The sequence below is a fragment of the Argiope bruennichi genome, chromosome 2, assembly GCF_947563725.1.
Source record: "Argiope bruennichi chromosome 2, qqArgBrue1.1, whole genome shotgun sequence".
Classification (NCBI taxonomy): domain Eukaryota; kingdom Metazoa; phylum Arthropoda; class Arachnida; order Araneae; family Araneidae; genus Argiope; species Argiope bruennichi.
In genome coordinates, this window is record NC_079152.1 from 18,482,193 (window position 1) to 18,506,901 (window position 24,709).

At 31.0% G+C, this 24,709-nt stretch overlaps 1 protein-coding gene across 1 annotated transcript in view; it reads left to right on the forward strand.

The window, feature by feature from the left end:
• Positions 1–21,991, forward strand: part of LOC129959032 (annexin-B12-like) — a 38,920-nt gene extending 16,929 nt beyond the window's left edge. The window contains exons 3-10 of the mRNA XM_056071809.1: positions 3,668–3,762; positions 9,444–9,557; positions 9,835–9,891; positions 12,719–12,752; positions 12,954–13,102; positions 15,766–15,946; positions 17,863–17,975; positions 21,798–21,991. Coding sequence (XP_055927784.1) covers positions 3,668–3,762; positions 9,444–9,557; positions 9,835–9,891; positions 12,719–12,752; positions 12,954–13,102; positions 15,766–15,946; positions 17,863–17,975; positions 21,798–21,920 — 866 coding nt within the window. The 3' untranslated portion in view covers positions 21,921–21,991. The remainder of the gene's footprint in view (positions 1–3,667; positions 3,763–9,443; positions 9,558–9,834; positions 9,892–12,718; positions 12,753–12,953; positions 13,103–15,765; positions 15,947–17,862; positions 17,976–21,797) is intronic.
• Positions 21,992–24,709: the final 2,718 nt, after the last annotated feature.

Below are 24,709 nucleotides of genomic sequence, written 5' to 3' on the forward strand. Positions count from 1 at the left end.
TTAATACACTTTTTAATTTGTAAGTGAAGTATAAAGAATTAGAAATTGGTTAGATTCTTGATTAAGATTCTTCTTGATAATTCTTCATTAATAATAGTAGGTTGTCCTCTTATCTGAAGTTAAGCAAAGATTATGACGAGATGGGCATTTAAATCATAAACCATAATCAGATTACAATATCGATCTCTGAATTTCAATCTAAAGTTTATCTACAATTTAATATTAATTATAAACTACAATAAAATATATTTTAGATGGAAATTCGGAATAAAAATCAAGACATTTTTCGAGGGTGATGAGCGTTCACATCCAGAAATTCAATATGATATATTATAAATTATTATGTTCCATTATGGAACCCGTTGTGTGGACAGAATTTCGATGTAATGCAAAGTTACTATTAAAAAATTTTCAAATATTAATGTGAAAAATTGATATCTGAAGCTACTTACAATAATCTAACTGGTATTGAGAATTTTGATATTCTCGATAGAATATCAAAATGCCAAATTCGCGACGTATAACCAAATTCAACCCACTTCTATTATTTTTGGTTAATTTTACTTTGCAAATGAGTAACGAGCTGTGAATAACCAGTGCGAGTGATCTTTTCAAAACTTTCCCTCATGCTCTCTAATAAAGCTGTTATGCCCCAGAATCCCTTGCATGGCATTGGTGTACAATGCCTACGAAATATCAACCTTTGGCGAGAATTTAGCGCTTTTACTGAAACTGTCGTGTGATCCTTAGCGAGTATTTTAGCAATTAATCCCCGGCATGACGTTAATAGTATTTAAAAATCTAATTGATGTAATAATTTCAAAAGTCTAATCTATGTCACGTCATAACGATTGAAACAAAAATTTGACATAAAACCATATTTGTAGCCACAAGATCATGTTTGAGTTATCGTGTTTACACGCTTCTGAGAACACAGATCGACAGATGGACAACCCCTCTTTAGATTCGGTTCAATATTAGATAGGTGTTTACACTATCGATATTAATTCTGTCTCGAATTTTATCTCTCTAGATCTCTTCGTTTTTCAGTTATCGCGTTAAATTATATTTGAAAAGCCGGACAGGCAGATCATTTATAAACAGTTTTTGTACAAAACGTGACAGAAATCTCAGAATTTGGAATAAAGACCAAATTTCATCCGTCTCCGTATAAGCGTTTTCCAATTATCTTTGTTACAGACAAACAGATGGACATTTTACAAAAATGTGTTTTTCAAATTCATGGAGGTCTAAAATATGAAGATTCGTCAAAATCTCGAATTCAAATGTTTTTGGCGCTTACAATACTTTATCTTTATTTCGTATATGTAAAACTAAAAACAGAGCAGCATTTGGTTCTTTGCTAAGCCTTGCTCTTTGTTTTATTTGATGTGGGTTGTTTTTTTTTTTCAATCCTTTTTCCCTCTTTGTCATTTTTGATTCGTATTATCTGATTTTGACTCAAAATTTCTGTATTTTTATACGGTAAGTTAAAGTGCATAAGAAGAGAAATTATTGCAATAAATAAAATTATATAACATTAATAACAGAATAACATAGTGTTACGGAATTTCCGGGGTTCGTTTGGATAGTGGGAGTTATATGGTGTGGAGAACGCTCAATCAGCAGGCGGCAGTAGAAAATAAAACAACGACGCTTATTTACACGAAGATACACAGGATAGCACAAAGATGACAACTATATACAGCACAGAAAACGATTATCTTCAGCCGAGACGTGCAGCATACAACAGCATGCACAGCAGCATACAACAGTATACACAGCAGTATTCAACAGTATACACAGCAGCTTTACACCGTCGCTGCTCCTCTAGTCCCTGGAAGAGTTCTTCAGCTTCGCTTCCGACTACTCTTCGACTCCACTGGTCCACGACTCAATTCACCTTCCGTTCACCACTACTGGGCCACGACTCCAATTCACCACTGGTTCACCACTCGACTAACCACTCCTCTGCTCTGCTCTGCCGCTTCCGACTTCTTCTCAATTCACCGTCCCGGTTCACGACTGCCCGGCAGCTCAGGTGTCGTCCTCGTCATCTGACCGCGGTTCAAAATTACAAGGTCCGTCCCAAAATAGTACTAGTGTTGCTTTACAACGGGACGTTAATATAACTAAACTAAAACAAACTAAGATATATCGTGTTTCATTTTACATAATGTTGAAATATCGAATATAATAATATACAAGGTGTTTCAGTGAACCGTTTCAGAACTTCTAAGAGGGGTAGGGTACATCCTGACGAACCAAAATCATATGCCCATGGGCAGTCAGAAATGCTTTCCTGACGCCGTAGATGGCCATATCTGGGCGGTCGGGAACCCACATGCAATACACGTCGTGCAGCACAGAATTGATTTTCGGTCAATGTATGGGCCGGTATTGTGGGAGATCACCTCATCGGACCTTACCTGTTACCGGGTCGTCTAACCGGACCTACGTGTTTGCTCTTTCTGCAGCAAGTATTGCCACAACTTTTGAGAGATGAACAGATTTCTGCATCGACGCAACAGACAATGTGGTTCCAACACGATGGAGCCCCTGCCCATTACAGCGGAGATGTTCGTAACTACTTGGATGTCACATTTGGTCAACGGTGGATCGGACGTGGGGGTTCCATGCGTTGGCCTGCTCGGTCACCCGACTTATCATGTCTTGATTTTTATTTCTGGGGTCATATGAAATCGCTAGTTTATGACATCCCTGTTGACACTGCTGAGGAGCTCGTTGCAAGAATCGCAGTAGCTGCCGAAGAGATTCGAAATATGCCTGGAGTATTCCAGAATGTTCGGATGTCCATGCGTCGGAGATGTGAGGCGTGCATTGTAGCCCGTGGAAGACACTTCGAACACTTACTTTAATCCATGTACCTTTTGCTTCTTTTCATGTATTATTAAAACGATTTCTCATTTATGGTCTTTTTTCTTTATGGTGCTTCTGCGTACAACACCGCTTCAGGAAAGCATTTCCGACCCCGCATTGCTCTATAATTTCGAGTTGTCAGGATGTACCCTACCCCTCTTAGAAGTTCTGAAACGGTTCACTGAAACACCCTGTATAATTTGCATTTATTTTGGTAAACTCAATTTGAAAACAAAACAAAAAAATTATATTAAAAGTTTTTTTTTTCTTTCTGAATTTTTACCCATTCATTAAAAGCCTGTATCCTCTTAGGCAAATTATCATTAATGAATAATCCTTCAGGGTATTCATTCAGATGCAGTACTATAAAAAGTAATGCACTATGAAAGTACTATTTGTGTTTAAGTACTATTTGCATACTAAACTATTTGCATTGAGTAATAAAAGTATTTGAGTACTATAAAAGGCATTCAATAAAAATTCCACATTTCAAAAAAAACTTTGAACATGTTAACTGTTTATGATGTTTAATTACTTATTTCTTAAAATTAATATTTTCAATTATAATTATTTTACGTTTTCAGATTTAAACTACTGACAGTTTATTTACTATTAGAAATTCTTTATTAAAACCGTTAAATATTTTTTTAAAACTTTACTAAGATTAATTAAAAGAAAATTCATTTTATGAATTCAAACTTTCAGACGGAGTTGTTATTGCCCAATTAGTTTAGAATTAGCCACTGTTTACGGAATGAAATTTTGTATACAGTTTTGTTGCTTACAGGTACAGACGAAAAAGTCATTATTGATGTTCTCACAAGCCATAGCAACGTCCAGAGACAGATCATAAAGAAAAAATACAAAGTCATGTATGGAACGGTAAGTAAAACCTTTTAAAAACAAGTTTTAGCTTTAGTTGCGTTGTTACCGAAACTATTTATAAAAGATGAGTAAACTGAATAGAGTATAAAACATTTTAACGAGAAATTTATCATTACTAAATTCGGATTTTGCAGAAATAAATTAAATGCATATTAGCAGAAAAAAGAAGTGCTTATTTTTAAGAAGTTTTAATCTTTCGGCGTTTTTAAACACCGATCTTAATTGTATAACTGATTATTACTAGATTGAATATTAGATTAATGATTAAAATAGTTTTGCATTGAAAATAAAAATCTATAAAACATCTTCATTTTCTTTAAACATTAATTAATTTATAATATTTTGAAATGTTATCACTAAATTTATATAAATGTTTTATGAGTAATATTTCTAATTTTATATCATCTCTATTTTTATGTTTTTTTTAATATAATTAAAATGTTGTATGATTTTTAAATGATTATTTGAAAGACGAAAAGAAACTATTAATTTATGTCTATGCTTCTTTGAATAAACCTATAAATTATAATAAACAATGAATTGTAGATTGCAAATAATATTGCTAGTTATTGTTAGTTTAAATTTACGTTTTGAGTTAAATAAGAAACAAAAATAAATAAAGAAAGAAAAACAAATTGTATGCTTTAATAAATGGACTGTAAATTTTATTTGCATGTTTTAAACGTTATTACATATATTGTGCAAGTCGTAGACAAAAATAAATCTTTATTTACTATGATAATCTTTTCCTTTCATATACAATGTATTTATCAATATCCTAATATTCCTAAATGATCGATTAAATGCTCTTATTTTTTGAAAAATAAAATCAGTTGTGACTGCACTGCTATGTCGTCCTTAAAAAGGAATTTTTTACAAAATTTTATAAAATTTCAATAAAATTCATTTATTTACCATCATGTATCTAGCCATTTGTACAATCAACTAATTATTTGTTTTTTATTTTCTCGCATACGTAATATAGACAAAGATATATTGTAATCGTCAAACTGGAAATTCTTCCTGAGCTCGAAAAGCACGTTTTTTGGAAAATGTTCGTCTGTGTATCTGTGATAAGGTTAACTAAAAAACGCTTTCAACTAGAACGGATGAAATTCAGAATACGGTTTTTACACCGAAGTCGTAGATTTCTAACAAATTTTGAGCGAAATCTTTTCTGAGGAAGTCCGTTTGTCGGGTTGTTCGGAAAGTTAACACGATAATTACAAAACGAAGAAGTTGAGATGGATACAATTCGATGCACAATTTATAATGTCGACATCTATCAAATTTTGAACGAAATCCAAAAAGGGGTTGACCGTCCCTCAGTCTGTACTTTCAGAAACTTGAAAACGCAATAACTCAAAAACATAGTGTCTTAAATATGTCACATTTGGTATGGAATTTTGTTACTACAAGTGTAGTTTTAGGCCAAATTTTTATTTCAATCGGTTATTAAAAACGCGGGCCGGGATAGCCTGGTTGGTAGGTCGTTGGATTCGCGCCCATTGGGTTGTGAGTTCGAACACCGCCGGCCGAAGATTCTCCAGGTGCGTGTGGCTGACACACGTATGAATCTGTCGTGGTCACAAAGTCCTCCATGTCGTGTGTAATACCACTGGGGGTGCTGGATCAGGGGTGATCGTTCTCTGATTCAGGTCTAAGTTACGATCTGTGGATGAGTGAATGCAATGCATGAATGAATTCCGCCCGTAAAAAGGATTGTGACGTGTGTGTAGCTAAGTTGCACTCTTTGGCCCTAGATGGCGCTACTGAAAAACAAGAGACGCACTCTTGGTTTAAAATCCCTGACTTCTAAAGTCAGTGGGCTTGTCTAAGACAAGTGCGATTAGAAACAACAGGAAAAATTAATCTAAAACACAAATTAGACTTTCAGGTATTATTAAACTGACGCCAGGTATTGGTCACCATAAAACTCGCAGGAATAACATGACAGAGTTGGTAAATATGTTAAATTCATGCCATAGGCTAATATTTGCATACAGAACGGTCTCTAGTCTGTTCTCAGTCTTTTTTACAGATTATGCTTGAAAGTTTTCGGGAGATCATTCCCACTGGTAAAAAGTGACAAATACATATTTATTGACTCTCTAAAATCCAAACTTTGAAGTTATGATAGTAAATACGCCAATACATAACCTCATCAAGGCATATGGTTTCATGTTCTTGAACATAAGAATATCCAGAAAAACTATTCGGATCTGATATAAAAAGCTTGTATCAATATTGAATTGTTTTTGTTATCAAAATAAATGAATTATTGCTATTTTTATGATCCTCAAGCGAACGTTCGTTTTCACTGCTCTTCTCAAACAAAAGCACATTTTATTGTTTTTCAGCAATAACAGCCATAAAGTCGGCTATAAAAATATTTTTCAAATCCTGTAAAAAGAAAAATCTTTCAAGAATTTTGAATCAGTGAATTTATCGATTCATCAGAAATCATCTTTATCATAGAAACAATGGCTGCTTAGAAAGAAAAACGTTAGCAGCCATTCGGTTAATGCAGAATCAAACTGAGAGTTACCTTTACCATTTGGTGTTGAATCAAATAAATGAAAATTCAGCATGACGTCATAAGTCCATTTTAGACCTTGAAAATCATGGAAATGCAATCGCGTTTCAGTTACTGAGAATAGTGACGAACAATGTCAGTTTTTTGCTGAATGTGAGTATAGTAAATTCGTTGTATCCGACACAAACAGTTAAACCACCGATTCCAATACTTGGTTTCCAAGTTGATACGATCTTATTTCTGTTACCTTTTCGCTCTGGAATCAATGTAAATTATTCCTTTGAGATTTTTATCAGCATAATGCAGAATTTCATAACGTCAATCATCTTTGTTACCGAGAGAGTTTAAATCACAGTCTGATATTTTAAAAAATATTTCAGAATTATTTTTTAATTAATATAGAGAAAGTATAGTAATCGTCAAAAAACTGGAACTCGAGATTTTGAGGAATTTCCGCGTTTTAGATCTCCCTGAGCTTGAAAAACACATTTTTGGAAAATGTCTGTGTATGAGAAAGATAACTCAAAAACGCTTTGAGCTAGAAGGTTGAAATTTGGTATACGGTCTTTACATCAAATTTGCAGAATTCAATCAAATTTTGAGTCAGATCTGTTCAGGAGAAAATTCATCTGTCCGGATATTTCAATATAACACGATAACTACAAAATGAAGAGAGCCGCATAGGTAAAAACTAGATATACAGATTTAGCATCTATAATGTAGACACGTATAAAAGGTGAGCTAAATCTGGCAACGGGTGATTGTCTGTCACTCTGTACTTTCAGAAGCATGTAAATGCTACAATTAAACAAATGAATCAATTAAATATATCTAATTTGATATGAGATTTTGTGATTACAAATGAAGTTTTATGTCAAATCTTTATTCCAATTGGGGAAAACTTGTCTAAGCCACGAATTCGATTTTCGGATAATATTAATTGCAAGCCAGGGATTAATCTCCAAGAAACTCATCAAGGATGACACGATAAATTCAGTAAAAATGCTAAATTTAAGCCAAAAGTTAATATTTCGTAACTATTGTTCGCCAACGTTATGCAATGCGTTCACTGACATGATAACTTCATTAGAGAGTATGCGAGAAAGTTTTTCGGAGACCACTCCTGCTGGCTTTACTTCTGTAGTCTTGCAAAGGAGTTTACGTATTCAATTTGAATAACGTCTGAAATGGTTTGTTTCAAATCATTCTCCTGTTTCCTTTTCTAATCTCTTTACTCACCACCACAAATAATACTGTAAATAACTTATCAAATAAATCTCTTTATAGCTATTATTATTATCATTGCTGTTATCCCAGAGTATCGTTAACAATTTCAATTGCATTTTTGAGGTTCACCGAATGAACCATAATCGCTAGCTACACTACCATTCCACATTTCTTTTTCCACTACTATAATGCTGAACATACTATAATAGATATGAAACTTTTACTAAATTCACGCGATTTGCTAAGTATTTTTTTTTCATAAATAAAATCAGAAAATAATTTGATTTTGGAAGATAATGACCTATTGCTTGCCAAAACCCTCCGCACTTTTGTGTATGCGTTAGGATGGGTTTAATTCGACAAAATAGGGGTGAGAGGAAAGATGAAAGGAGATTACATTTAACAATGAAAGAAAATTCCGGAAATGAGCACAATCTTCCGCGTCTCACCCCTTAATGAGATAGACTAGTCGAAAAGTGGATACTGAAACGAACAGTAGTCAAAATTTGCCTTTCTGATCTTTTGTGACTATAATGTTATTAGATATTTAATCGCTTTATGAAAATGATAATCTTATACAAATGGAAGTTATATAACTTATATAAGGATGTATCAATGACACTTTTTATTGCAGAATAAGGTCATTATTCATCTAAAGTTATTATTAAATCTGGCAATGAAATCATTTTACATCTGCATAAAATTCATTTGTCGTATATCAAAAATTCAATAATCTAATCTCCATATGGTTTTCGCCATATGTGTTTTATACACTGTGTTAAATGTACAAGTATTTACTTTTCACGGATATTTTTGCTTCAGATTGTATAGCTCACCTTGCAATTCATATCTGAATGAAGTGTTTATTGGCAATGGAAACATGTTGACTCTTGAATGAACTAATAAAATTAGCTATTCAAAATTGCTGCAAAATGAATTTGCAAGATTAGAATGGATCCAAATATTTATTTTTAATACATTAACAGACCGGGCAGATATAGTAATCAAATATTTATCCCATCCATATTACACAAGCACCGGAATACCAAAAATGTATTTTGGACTTCTTTTTTTTTCACCGAGTAAAACCAACCTTTGAAACATAACTAAAATTATAATCACAAAATCACATGCCACATTTGATTTAGTTAAGTCATGGCGCTTTTGAATAATCACGTTTATACATTTCTGAAATTACAGATGAACGAACGGTCAACACTTTTTTGGATTTGGTCAAGATTTGATGGATATATACAGTATTGATGTTACATCTGTGTGCCGAATTTTATCTATCTAGTTTTCTTCGCTTTGTCATTAGCGTATTATATTCGGGCAGACTTCCCCTGAACGGAATTTTCTCAAAATTTGAAAGAAATCTTCAAATTGAATGTAAAGGTAGTGTGGTGAAGCTTATAAGCCATCTAACAGCTACGGGACACGAGTATTTACTTTTGTCTTGTGGTCTTGTTACTCGGGTGCGAACCACAAGGTCACAGGTTCTATTCCAGCTCAATTCACCAATAATCCACAGTAGTATATCAAATTTCATCCGTTGTATAATTCAACGCATTTTAAGAAATCTTTGCCACAAACAGATAGACCTTATTTCCAAAATGTATTTTTCTGACTCTCGGAGGTCTGTAGCATGAAAATTCGTCAAAATGTCGAATTCCGATTTTTTTTTTATTATTACAATACTTTCTCTGTATATACGAGAAAAAAAAATAATGCTACCATGATTATTTTACATTATTTTCAGCAAATTATTTCCAAAAATTAAATGTGGCTAAAGTATTATCCTATTTTTTTTTATCATTGCGGCAATCAGCATGTTAATATATGTCTATACAGCTGAGTCTTAGGAAAATCTACAATAAGTGATTGCATACTTCTAAATAATTTTCTTGCATTTTAGAGCTTGGAGGAAGATATCAAGGCGGAACTGGGCGGACATTTTGAGGATGTGTGCTTGGCTCTTTTAACACCAGTAGCGGAATACATTGTCGAGTGTCTGCATTCTGCATTAAAGGTAGATATTATATTCCTTTCTTAACGATATACATTGCTATATTTTTGGCAAGGGAGTCATTTCATGCTACTAACCAGTCATGTGATAATAAGTCATTGCGACTGCATAAAGATATTCATTACTAGCTTGGAAATCACTATAATAGCATAACTGACTGTATAATCATGCTATTCTGTGAAACATAATAGATTCCAAAATATGTGTGATTCTCTTGACGTTTATCACGTGATAGTATGGATTCACATGTATTCTATAATCAGCGCATTTATTTCCACAGGGATACAGAGCGGATGAAAACTGCATAATCGAAATTTTAGTTTCTTTGGAATATATGGTAAGGAAAATCACATTCTACCTATGTTACTTATACCACAGTTTGATCAAATGATTATTGTAAAAGTAGATTAATTATTGCAGATTATCGATAAAATTATTATAGATTATAAATAAAATTATTGTAGGTCATAGTTAAAATTATTTCATACTGATGTGTAAGATTTTTTCTGGACATGTCAAAATTTTAGTATAAAAAAAAACCAATGTCTTATCAATTGGCTTGAAACTTTTATTAATATCTCTAGCTTTACTTTTACTGTCAGTTTTCTGTCTAATTTTTAAAGATTTGTACTTTAATAGGTGACATATAGAAATCGATAGAGAAATTAAATGCTAATTGAGTGTAGGGACCCTTTATTTTAACCCTTTAAAGGGCCATTTTTTTCTAGTCATACTATGTTAAAATATTTTTAGGTTTGAAATTAGAATAAGAAAAGGGATTCATTTAGCTTATTAGATAAATTAAATTAAATTAATTAATTAATTTTGTTAATTAATAATTAAGTAACAAATCAAGACACATCATTTTGTGTAAGATAAAGAACTGAAGCATCTAAGTTTCTGTCTTTCTAACAAAAATTGTCAGAACTTATGCCAGCCTACATAATTTCATACAAAGATTGATAAATTTGGTGGGAAGCATACTTTCCACAGCCCTAGAAAGGGTTAATATTCTAATCCCTTTCTACTGTTCTAAACATTTTTATTGAAAAATAGTCACAGATATGCAATTACAAATAGATTCTTTCTTTTCATAAATAGAAAAAACTAAAGAAATCTTGTTTTGAAGCAAGTCTTGATATTTATATCCAACGACAAAGAATAAATTGTCGATTTTAGATTTCAATCTTTTGAAGGGTTCTTTAATGGAACACAACAATATGTTCAACACCAATTTCGAATATAAATTTGATCATCAAGTAAATGCCACCATCTATTTATTATTATAAAATAATTCGCATAAATTTTAAGACATTTATATAGATTTTAACTCATTTTTAGTAAAAATATTATCATTTAACCATAAGAAAACTAGCTGGACCAGGATTTATAGTATTTGCATTTTTGGCTCTTTTTGCACAGTAGCTGTGTAATAATTCTTCAATATTAAGAGTTGTCATACTTTGTATTCAGTCGTAAAATCCGCTTTCTGCTTGCAGTCGCGTGTTGGAAATAAATTTACTGCTTAAAGGAAAGCAGTTGTCAGGTTGATAAAGAGGTTTTTATTTTTGCTCGAGAATCACATTCTCTCTGAATTTTTTAACTTTTCTGAATGTCACTTCGTACTAGCCGCACTTGGCGAATAGTTGGCTCGCAGATATTGGTCAGATCAATCAAACTGATTAAATATAAATTTATGTCTATAATTTTTTTTAAATTGTCACAAATTAAAGCCGCGTTATTTTAATAGTTCTACATGTGTTCTTCGCCTATATTGAATATTCGCCTATAATGAATCGCCAAATAACTCGCCAAGTTAATCAAAGGAAAGATTCATTAAAAATGCTAAATTCAAGCCAAAAGTTAAATTACTATTGTGCGCCAATGCTATGCAGGGCGTTTTATGGGATAACATCTTTATGAGAGAGAAAGTTTTCGAAAGACCACTCTCGTTAGATTTTTATGTTGGCTGCATAGACATTAAACAGAATCCCTTTTTTTTTTCTTTTACGTTAAACATTAAAAGAAAATTATGCGATTCAATATTTGATGGAACAATAATAACAGTTTAAATTTCAGGGCAATAATGTTAAATTGCTAAAAATTATTAAATAGAAAAAAATCTATTAAATAAAAATAATTAACCTACGATAGAGGTCTCCCAAAACTTTCTCGCATACTCGCATAAAGTAGTTATCCCAAAGAAAGCAATGTATGTTATAGTTGCGAAATTTTATTCTTTGGCGCGAATTTACCATTTTTACTGAATACATTGTGCGATTCTTGGCGAGTTTTTTTAGCGATTAATCTTTCGCATATGATTAATTGTAACCCAAAGTCAAATTTATATTATAGATGCGTTTTTTCTCACTGAATTTGTATCAAAACAAAATTTTGATACAACACTACACTTGTAATCACAAAATCCTATACCAAATTTAATAAACTTAAGTCATTGGATTCTTGAGTTGCCACTTTTACATGTTTCTGAAAGTACAGACCAACAGACAGTCACCTCCTTAATAAATATCAAAATTTTATAGATATTTACAATATAGACTGTGGCGAATTGTGATGCGCGAGGATAGAACCTGGGACATTGTAGTTCGCAGTCCAGTAACATGACCACGATACAAAAGCAATTGCTTGGATAGCGTAGTTGTTAACTGGCTTATATGCTATTCACTATAAGACATTAAATCTGTATAATCAAATCCATTTAGCTCTCTTTTTTTTGTGATAGAGATCTACAAATTTAGCGAAAAGTTCGGCCGCTGGATCACGAAAATTTCCATGCTTTTCCATGTTCGAGAGCCCTTTGAGTTTGAAACGTCCTTTTCTGAATTACATTTGTTCGTCTGTCTTTGAACACGATAATTAAAAAAAAGAAGTGTTCTAGAAAATTGATATTTGGTACACTATCTTTGCACCAAAAATTAAGTTCACTATCGAATTTTAGGCGTAATTAATGTACTCAATTCTTTTCATTGCACGACGAAGTTAAACATAAAATGCATCACATTTAGAGATATACGATTGCAGAGAAGAAAGCACTCCTACAATCATTAGTATATATATATATATATATATATATATATATATATATATAATTTTAATGAAATTAGTGTCATTTTTCTTCTTACTTTTAAAAATATCTTTTTTAGGAACTACGTTACATTAAAGCAGTTTTTAAAGAAAGTAAGTTATCTTTTTCACTGTTTTTTTTTTTCAAATTATATCATTGATTTTGAAATAAGATAATACAAGCAAAATATTGTCATTGATGTAACGATGCTATGTCATTCTTTGTATTCTAATTCGAAATAATTTATAGTTTTTCATTGAAATAACGCTATTGTTATAACAGTTTGAAAATTAACAAGAAGTTCATTCTTGTAGAATACAAACACGATTTGGGTGAATTTCTGAGCAGTGGCTTAAGAGGCGATATCCAGAAATTGGTCTCCGCACTGACAGATAAAGACAGAGAATATTTTGCTGAAGTAGACCACGAACTAGCTGTAATGGAAGCTCACCACCTTTATGACGTAAGTATATAAGAAGCTCATTATCTGGTATTATGCCTTCAACAAGTTCAGTTACAAATTCATTAAAAACTGTAAACAGAAAAGAATGCACTTTATAGTTTTCATAATCGTTGAATGGGAAAGTAATTCGATTGTATTCGTACATGCTGTATTTCAATTTTTGTTCAGCATTTGCAACCAGACAGCTGGTTTTGAAATTGCAGCTGCATTACTAATACAATATCGATTGCGTAATATTATTTATGAAAGTAATGATTCACTTTTTTTTTAATTTTTACAATCAATGGATGATAAAAAAATGTTCTATTTCGAATGTATTATCTGCAAAAAATATCTGAGCGTCTTTAATTGATACAATAGTTAAATATAGGGATACAGATATAGGGTGAATTAATAAAGTGCAAAAACGGAATATCTATTACAAAGCTCTACTCAATTTGTGGTATCATGGCATTTCTATATCCAATTTTGAATAGTCCTTTTTATTACATTGATTACTATCCTTTATATCTACTGAACACTTTTTTTAAAAATCTTTTTTTCGAAAGAAAGAAAGAAAAATTAAAACTTATATACTATTATGACAAATAGCTTTCGATTATTCTTTTAAATTTCTTCCTACATTTCAGAATCCTCATTCCTAAATAATAACTATTAATTATCAGTTCTAAAACATTCAGACATATTACATATTTAATCGTAATCGTAATTTAATTATAATTTCATCTTTTTAATAATTATTAATTGTCAGTCTAAAACTTTCGGATATTTATACATATTTAATCGTAATCGTACTTTAATTTTATCGTTTGGCGTATATATGCAATTCTTGATTTGAGACATAAATTAGAAATTGGAAAAGAATGGATATTTTTAGTTTGATACCAACCATTTTATGATCGACTTATTAAGTTTATTAAACATTATTCCAAAACCGAAAGGAATTGGAAATTGAAAGCACTGAAAATCGAACGGCATATCGCTTGAGATAAGAGAATAATGGGAAATGTAGATGTTCTCTCCTGTACTTTCCTGTAAAGATAAATAAAAATAAATCTTTAAAGCTATTGAATCTAATGACAAATCTGGCGAGACTTCTTTGAAAGGAATCAAATTTTGTAGTCGTATCGTGATTTTAAATCTAGCCAACTGTCATTTAAAAAGAAATAACTGTCAAATTGTCGAAATAATATAATAAATTTCGTAAGGAGTAAGACTTTTCAGTACTCATTGTCAAAATGGCTAAAAAGAAAAGACAACCTATTTATAACAATTCCAAGATTATAATGGAACTAAAAAAAATTGCAATTAGCAGACGAAAAAAACAAAACAAATGTTCTTTTATCATATTATAAATGATGTAATCTTGTAGCTAGTGGAATAGAATATTTCACGAAGCAAACTTATTACATAAACGATTATGTAATGAAATAAGCGGCATTTCATTCAATGATTTCGATTTAAATGTTTGTAACATCAAACTGTATGTTAGGGAAAATATAATTTGGAGTTAATGTTGAAAGTTCATTAAAGATAAAGAAAATCAAACCTTGGTAGTTTTTCATTAAAAATTTTGTCAGCTATTCTTTTTCAACACAAATAAAATGTTGCCAAAAGTATTTACAAAATAAAACATCAAAGACAAAAATTAAATTTATGCAAATATCATGAGTTTACAAGTGTAAGTGTATATATCGTCTCAAACAAAAGTAATCATTGTAAAAATGAAAATTAACTGTAACTTGAGAAATATAGGGAATAAAATTCCTCAGATGAATAACTACAAAACCATGACATTTGATTTTCCTGGCAAGGAAAGCATTGTCGCAAATCATAAAAAAATATTTTAAAAAAATTCTTCAAATTACGGGAAAATTTGTGCGACAGTTAAATTAATACATATTATAAAATAATTTTTTAAATGTTTAGATTAGTGAATAAACAGAACTCACTAATCTAATCTTATTTTGAACATGATTCATCTCTCATTAAATGAATTGCAGAATTATTTTTCTGACTGTGTGGGTACGAATGAGATATCCCAAGAGCCTTATAAACAATGTAATTAGATTAATGAATTAACAGAATTCGTTAATCTACCAAATTTTGAACAGAATTCATCACCAGAGTAAATGAATTACAGATTTATTTTTCTGATTGTTTGGATGTGTGTAAAATAATTCAAGAGCCCTATAATCTATGCAATATTAGCACTAAAATAATAAATCTATACTAAAATTTGGATCAGCCTACTCAGTGAACAGAGAGAGATCCAAAATACAAATTCGATTTTTTTTGCTATACTCTCCTAAGCTAAATCTAAGTATATGACAAAATCAAGAGAATAATCATTCCAAATGTGAATAATATGTTAACGATAGCTTTTCTATTAAAGCATGTGGAAATCGAAGCTTTTGTTGATACAAACTCGGAAAAACCACCGCCATTTTAAATTTTTGTAGTTTATTAATGTCAACAGACATGCAGAAATAAATAATTTTAGCACAGAAAAAGTTTTTGTATTAAAAAAAATCTTTATTACATTTTCGTAAATTTAAATGCGCAATTAATAAAAGAATTCAAGATAAAATTTGAATATTTAAACACAAACGTGAATTCTTTGTATAGTTTACTTATTTATGACATTTTTCGAATGCTTGTAGGCAGGCCTGTCGAAAAGTTGGGGATCAGATCAGGATCTTTTCATTACAGTTCTGGCAACTCGAAGCCGTGAGCAGCTGAGAGCGACCATAGCGGCTTACGAGAAAATCTCCGGTCATCTAATGGAAGAAGCCATTAAATCGGAATTCGGTGGAAACATCAAACATGCTCTACTAGCCATAGGTGCCACATTTCTTATGATTTGTTTTATTTGATTAGTGTGATTATTTCTAGATTAAACTTTTCTTGTTGGTTTCGATGCCATGACTTTTATTTGTAAAAAATCTCATTATAATATAAATTAATTTATTAAAATTTTATTCTGTGATCCTCGTAATCTTGCTTCTAAGAAAAATAGCGTTCTATTTCCAAATATATATATATGTAAGGATATTTTAATTTAATTAATTTTCAAGATTTTATCTTAATTTAGCCCATAGTAACTTCATTCTAAAATATGATCTTATTTCGTGATCCAATTCCACTATCTCTACTTATTAATTCAAGAGAAGCTTTGTTAAATTGCTGAATCAGCTAAAAGTCTAACTTTCCCACACTCCGCGTAAAGAGACAAAATACCGCTGACGATAAAAAATCTCCCTGTGTTTCCCCTGCCTCTTCAACGCGTGTAAAGAAAATCCCTCTCGAAATCTCATTATATATTAGCACTGTAAAGAAATATTTTCTCTATCAAAATCTGAGGTTATATAAGACCAGGGATAAAATATCCAAGAGCCTTTTCTTCATTCTTTTCTGTGTCGTTCTGTGTGCTCATCGCTTGTGCATATGCCTGCTTCTTCAAAATGAAATAAAACGACGTCACGAAATCAATATATATATATATATAAAATAGATACTATAGCAAGGAAGTTTGTCGCTTCTTTTTCTATAGAAAATATACAAATATACAATTCACTATTCAGCCATAAATGTCATTATTCAGTCATTATTTTCTGTAGAGGAAAGTAATTTTTCTGTCAATAAAAGTCACTGTAGTAACTATTTTCCATAGAGCTATTTTCCCCCTTAAAAATAATAGTAACTGCGTAATTGGAAAATGAAAACGGAAAAAAAATTATATGCACATGGTTATGCAGGGAAAAAAAGCAATTCTAAAGTATTTAGCCTTAAATAATGTTTCTAATGCTGCAATGTCCTCCCAGAAACTTTTTACTTACATTATTGACCTAATCGGAACTATAAAACCTTTGCCGTTGATTTAATTTTTTTTGAATAAACTATACTCGGTAAGGTCCGATATCTAATCGTGGATTAGAAATCTTAAAATGGCAGTTAGCTCATGCCAATTTCAATTGCGACCCATTTAACAGACTTTAATAGAAGGGAAAAAATAAAACCAAACTAAAATTATTATTTAGGAATTACCTTTAGTAACTTTTAAATCAAAATTCTTTCCCATTACTTTTTCGACAACAAAAACTAATTAATCTGTAATATCCAAAATATTTTTACTTAAACTTTTCAATTTATTTGAAAAAAAAAGAAAAAGATTCGATAAAAAAATTTCTCAACCCTTTTTTAAGAAACCATAATATAAAGTAGAGACAAAAACAGTGATTATTTTATTACAAAAATTATATATTATGTAATTTTTATAGCTATAAATATTTTTTGAAGATGATTTTTGGCCAGGATAGCCTGGTTGGTAGGGCATTGTACTCGCATATCTTAGGTTGTGATTTCGAACTCCGCCGGCCAAAGACTATGAGTACGTGTGTGGAGGCTGGCACACGTTTAGATTTGTTGTGGTCATAAAATCCTTCATGTCGAGAGTAATACCACTGGGGGTACTGGATCAGGGGTGTTCGTTCTCTGATTCAAGTCTAAATTACGATCTGTGGATGAAATGCATGAATGAAGTCCGCCTCGTAAAAAGGTTGGTTGGTGCTACTGAAAAAACAAAAGACACTCACTCGGCTTAAATCGCTGACAGATAACAGTCAGTGGGCTTGTAAAGTGCCATAAGTCACAACAGCGAAAGTTATTTTACATATATATATAATTACGTTTAACTATTTTATTGCTATTGCATTTATATTTTGAATTACCTTTAGTATTTAATTTTTAATCATTTTCAGTGGAATGCATAGACAATAGACCAGCATTTTTCGCAAGACAACTGCACGAAGCTCTGAACGGACCTGGCACGGATGACAAGACCATCATCAGAATACTCGTTTCAAGATCTGAAGTACGTTCATTTTATATTATTTAAATTCCCCACTTCTTTAGTACCTGTTTAAAACCAGCATGGAAAATAAAAAGTGGGATCTTTTCTACAATGCATTTGGGGAATTGTTTATCGGCATTTGCCAAGCATAAGCAGCACTCTTCTCTAGAATTCTGTAAACAATAACAGAGTCAAACCTCCCTTAACAAGTGAACAAAAACGAACAAAACAAATTATAAAAAAGTGACTCACTTAACAAGCGACGTCACATACTTAATTGTTCTGTATCAATCAGTGTTTAGTATTCGTTTAGAGAAAACATTTATAACTATATGGTAGAAGTTATGGCCGTATAGCGCAGTTAAATGCAAATCCAGGTACTTTAAACAAGTGTCTGTGAAACCTCAATCGGCAAGATTTTATCTCTGGCCAAGGTTATTTATTGGGCTAGAGATGGATAGCCAGGACATCGAAGAGCTGATGGAAGAACATAGCCACAACTATTGAAGAACTTATGGTGTACATTTTGTGTCACAGTAAAATGTTGAGGAGGAGAAATAAGAGACTTTTCGAAAGAAATAATAGACGTATAGATAATTGCGGAAGAAATAATAGACGCAGCGATGAAACAACTTTTCAGTGAAATAAAGTACATACTGAAAATAAGAGAAAGTATTGCATCATATGTTGAGAATCATCAACCTGATGGGGCGGTGTTTTGAGATAATTTTCTTGCAAAGAAAAACATGCACGAATGCATTTTTATATATGAATTTGAATATTTTCTTTTTTGGAATGGAATGTATTGGACATATTACATGGATTCCTATGGAACAAATTTCTCATTACGAATAAGATCCTGGAACGAATGCATGTTCGTTAAACGAGGATCTATTGTATTTTAGGAGCACCAACAATATCCCAAGCACCATTTTTAGCAGCTATTGCTATATTGTTTTAGCCATTTGATGTTATTTATCGATCTACAGGAAATGCCTCTTACAGGTTACCCTCTACAGGTAATGCAATTTTTAGTTATTTCCTGGTGATACTAAATGCCATTTGGAATTTATTTCATTAGCAGTTCTTTCGTTCGAAAGGTTCGTTTGAAATAAACCAACTTCAAGTCTTCAGATGGCTCTCCGTTTCAATGCATTATAAAGCGATGCCAAGAATTTATTTTAACTACAATTAATCATATTATTACTTACTCGAGCCGGCGTCCTGGCTTAGGGGTAGCGCATCTTCCACGTGATCTGGGCGTCCTGCGTTCGAGTACCGGTTCGGGCATGGTTCTTCTTCATCCGTGTTCTATCTGTGAGGTGTGTGAATGTGCCCCCCTGTAAAAAGAGATTGTGCAAGCGAGTGTGCGAGTGCCAACTTCATATGAGCTAGAAGTCAGACTTCTGCCCTCGGGTGCTCAGGGGTCTTTACCCTCGGAAGCTACTGCACCCCCTTTCCGTGGAAACGCAGACACGACATCATCATCATTACTTACTCGTATACGTAGTGTAGTAATCGTCAAAGAATTCGAACTCCAGCTTTTTACGAATCTTCTCGGTTTAGACCTCTCTGAGTTCGAAAAACTCCGTCAGTGACAATGATAACTCAAACATGCTTTGATCCAAGCGGGTGAAATTTATATACGGTCTTTATACCAAATTTGCAAATTTCTAACAAATTTTGAGTCAAAACTATTATTTAGAGAAAATTCGTCTTTCCGGCTATTTGAATATAAGTTAACACAATAACTGTAAAACGAAGAGAGCTAGATAAATAAGATTCGGTATACAAATTTAACATATATCGTGTAGACACTTGTCATATGTTGAGCCAAATCCAACCACGGATTGACTGTCTGTACTTTCAGAAATAAGTGAACATGACAATACACAAACTCAGTGACTTGAATATAACAAATTTGGTACGGGATTTTGTGACTACAAGTGCAATTAGTTATGTGTCAAATTTTTGTTCTAATCGGTTAGGAAAAACACGCCTAAAATACAACTAGGATTTTCGGATACTATTAACAACTTGCCAGGGATTAATCGCCAAGTATCGCACAATAAATTCAGCAAAAATGATAAATTCAAAGCAAAAGTTAATATTTCTTAACTATTATATACCAGTGCCATGTAAAACGCTCTCTGGTTGAAACATTTATTCGAAAGTTTACGAGAAAGTTTTGGAGAAACCCGACTGCTTTTTCTTGGAAGGGACACATATTTATTTGCGAAGAACAAAGAAAAAAGTAAAGCAATTTCTTTTTCTTCTTTAAAAATTTACACTTTTAACTGATAATCAATAGATGCTTGCATATTTTCAGCATGCTCCAACATGTATATGATGCCAATTTTTTAAATATTAGGCTTTTTATTTTGACTCAATTGAAAAGGGCGGTTCAAACTTTTACTTTGGATACCAGTGAAATTATCTTTCAGAAATTTCAGCATGTTTTATTTCTTTACGTATTTAATTTTTCTACGTGTGAGTGAGAATATATATATATATGTAACAATTTCGAAATCCTGTCGGCTTTTTTAATATATAATATTATTTGTTGTGAAGCAGAATGCATTGTGACCAGCAGTGAAGAGACTTTTTATCTTTTAAAATTCTTTTTAATCCATCGGTAAAGCATAATTATTTACAAGCAGAGACGCGGACAAGACGTCCGCCACAGCGCAGTACAAAAGCCGAAGTGGGGAAGAAGGGCCGAAATAAATTATCCCTCTCCTTATATAAAATTAGATTTTGATAGGGAAAATATTTCTCCACAGTGGTAATATATTATTAAGATTCTGATAGGGATTTCTGATACATGTCAATCACATGTAAGGGAACCACAGGGATCTTTTAAGAAAGAATGTGCTTACTGGACATTTTTACTCCTTCACGCCGAGCGTGTGAAAATATCGGCGTTTAGCTGACTAAGCAATTTTATAAAGATTCTCTTGAATTAATTAAGTAGGAATTGGATCACGAAATAAGAGAATATTTTAGAATGAAGTTACTATGGGCTAAATTAAGATAAAATCTTGGAAATTAATTAAATTGAAGTTAAGAGTTTAAAATATCATTACATATATATATTATCTCACCTTCTATTAAGATGGTTTCAAGTATTAACAATCATAACTTAATTAATTTGACTGAAAAAGAACCTTTGAAACCATGTACTTATAGAGTTTTTGTTATCTCAGACACATTGTCTAAAAGGAAAAAGGATTTTCAATACATGAATGAAAAATTACTCTGTAGTCAAACATTTACTATGCTTTATAATCAAACGCTATTTCATACCTGAACGTTAATTAAAGTAAAGGGACCTGGGACACTTGCCAAAAAACGTCTGCATGAAAGACAGTTCGTCTGAACCAATAGAATATGGCTAAATGATATTTAAAGAATATTAAATTCAACAACAGAATTTCTCTGGCTATTTTTAATGTAATATCAATACATCTGAATGCTTTTTAAAAGGAGTTTTTGATATTTTTGTTGCAACTTATTAAAAGGTGCATATTCCTTATTTTAAACAATGGGATTTTGCCATTATTGACAGATTAAAGAAAATGTCAGTTTTATTTTTATTATCGTCCTAGTTTTACAAAATATTGCAACATAATTTTGTTCCTATAAAAAAGGAGAAATCAAACTTATTGTAACTTGCAATGTATTTTTCTGTTAGAGAACTACAATTTCTTCATAATCTTTAAAATTAAAAAAAAAAAATGTTTATTTCATGATCTTATTTGGCATAATTCAAAAACTGCATAAAAATGGCCTTCTTTTCATTAAAAAAACATCTAAATTTCTCTCCTTTTTTTAAAATTCTAGATCGACTTGTCAGATATACAAGAATGGTATCACATGAAGTATGACGAGGATTTAAATGAAGCGATCTACGCGGACACCAGCGGGGACTACAGGAAGATACTGCTAAAAATTCTCTGCCCTTGAGATCTACTTTTTCACAAAAATCAAAACACTATCTCATACACACATCAATCGTCAAATGTAAAACACAAAATAAAAATATATACCTCTTTTTTCTATTAAAAATAAAGATTTTAAAATAAGTTTATCTTCTCTCGTTAATTCATGAGAATTTTCTTTCATGTATTAAAAAAAATGTTTTTAAATAGTTACGTTTCGAAAATGAACAATTAAAATGATTCCAGAGTCACGTGGTAAACGTCACCACGTTATATAATATTTAACAACTTGCTATCATATATGATATTAAGATATAATATAATAAAAGCAAAAACAAAATGTATAATACATCTAAAATTGAAATTGAATTGAATAAGTACGAATTGAGTCCATTTAATTTATATTTGACCTTGAAAGTGTCAAAGGAATTAAATAATTCGAAATATCTATATCTGAAATATTATCTATAATAATTATTTCAGGGATTTAAACATGTTCGCTCGCTTTCGTTCAGTGGGGGGGGGGGGGTGAAAAAAAAGAATAAATGAGAATTTTTTATAAAACTATTTGTCTACTTGATTTCGACTCAACAAACTCACTAAAAACAATTAACAATTTACTAAATAATTAGCAAAAACAAAACTAAGAATACAATATACTTACAAGACTGAGAAACAAGTTTCTATTAAATTAAACAGGAAAAAGCAATGCTCAAAATGATACTAACGTAACCTTTTCTCCTTTGGAATACGAATTGGAACACAAACATGCTTTTGCGTTTGTTTGGAACACAAACATGCTTTTGCGTTTGTTTGGAACACAAACATGCTTTTGCGTTTGTTTGGAACACAAACATGCTTTTATATCGATTTACAAAATTGCAATTAAATGTCGTCTGCCTTTTATCGGTATGTACAAACTAGAATGAAATAAAAAACAAATCTGTTTTTTATTTGTATTTACAAAATAACTATTAAATATCATGTATGCCACCTATTGATGAAAATACATTATTATCATTACTTCAGAAAGTTTTATATTTTTAAATATGTGATCTGCTTTAAAATATTAAGGTAAAAAATAGTCAATCTCTATAAAATTTCAATATTTCTTGTGACTTTCCTTCATGTTTGATTCTTTTTTTTTTTTCTAAAAAAAATCATTTATATTCGTGACGGATAGAAATTTTTTGGTGTAATTAAAAATAAATAAATAAATATCCATTTAAAGTTAATTTCTAATATTATTAGAATACGATTCAATTTAATAACAAAAGAATTTTTTTTCTTTTAATTATTTTGTTGAGATTTTGAAGGAAATATAATGTAGCTTTAAAAAAAATTAACAATATATTGTAATCACCTTCTTACTATCTGCTTTTAATATTAAGGTAAAAGATAGTTAATTTCTATTAAATTTCAAAATTTCTTATGAACTTTTCATGTTCGATTCTCTTTTTTTACAAATATATATATATATATTCTTGGCGGATAAAAATTTTTTGCTGTAATTAAAAATGAATGAATGAATAAATAACCATTTAAAATTTGTTTCTAATATCATTAGAATCTGATGCAGTTTAATAGCAAAAGACTTTTTATTTTAATTTTTTTACTAAGCGCTTGAAAGAAGTATATTACATCTTTATAAAAACCACAATATACTGCGATCACTAACTTAGTTAAATTAATTATTAAATTATGACTAATTAACACATTACATTTATAATAAAATAATCTTTCGAACAATAGCATAACTGAAATTGCAATAAACAGTAAAATGTTTATGATTACTTAATAAAATATTAATCTGTACATTCTTTCAAATGTCATTAAATAACTATTAATTAACCAACTCATGAGAAATATAGTCCAATATTTCAATTTCACGACTGTCTGTTACTTAAATTGCCTAACTCCTTTTTTTGGCGTAAAAGTACGCTTTCAAAGAAGAAAAAAAGAAAAGTCTAAAAATTCTTTACCCTTCCGAACCATTCCATGCTGGACAAACGGCAGAAGGTCAATCGATTTGTCACGGTAGGTCCCACCTTGAATGACGTGACGAAGTGAAGGACGTCGCTCGAATCCCTAATGAAGTCGCGTTACACACCGCGGAACACAATCGACATAATTGACTCCAATTTTTTGCGGCTTTTCTACTACGATTCAGAGAGTAATGAATCACAAAAAAACGTTTTAGAGGTCAACAGAAATTTTAGATACTCTAAAATTAACGAAACGAATCATTATTGCTGTTAATGACAAATGAACTATTGACAAAGATTTTTCTATCAAAATATTGCTTAGAACCAAGACCGTTTTAAGTGAATGACAGTGACAATCTGAGGTTCCATTTTCTTCTTTAATATCTCAAAAACCAAATATTGTATTCAGTTTTAATTTAATCTTTAGATAAATGGTTTTAAGTAGAGAATTTTGAAAACTAAATGCTGTAATTCACTTCTGAAAAAATTATTTTCAATATATTGTTTGTAAAAAAAAATGCAAAGTTGAAATTAAAAAGCAATTTTAAACAAAATAGTAGGGGGGGGGAAAAGGAAAAATTTTCTGAGACTATCTAAAAAATATTTAATAACAGGATTGGATAATCTGTTAAATTATAAAGCATCACGTGTTTTTAGAATTATAAATTAACACAAAACTTGCAAATAGTAATTAATTAGGAAAGTTATTAAAATAATGATTCAAAATTAATTTTAAAAAATGATTTAGTTGGATTAAGCTCAATTTCATGACCATTATAATTAAAGACAAGCACAAAATTAAACCAAGCAAAGCTTTCTAAACATCGCA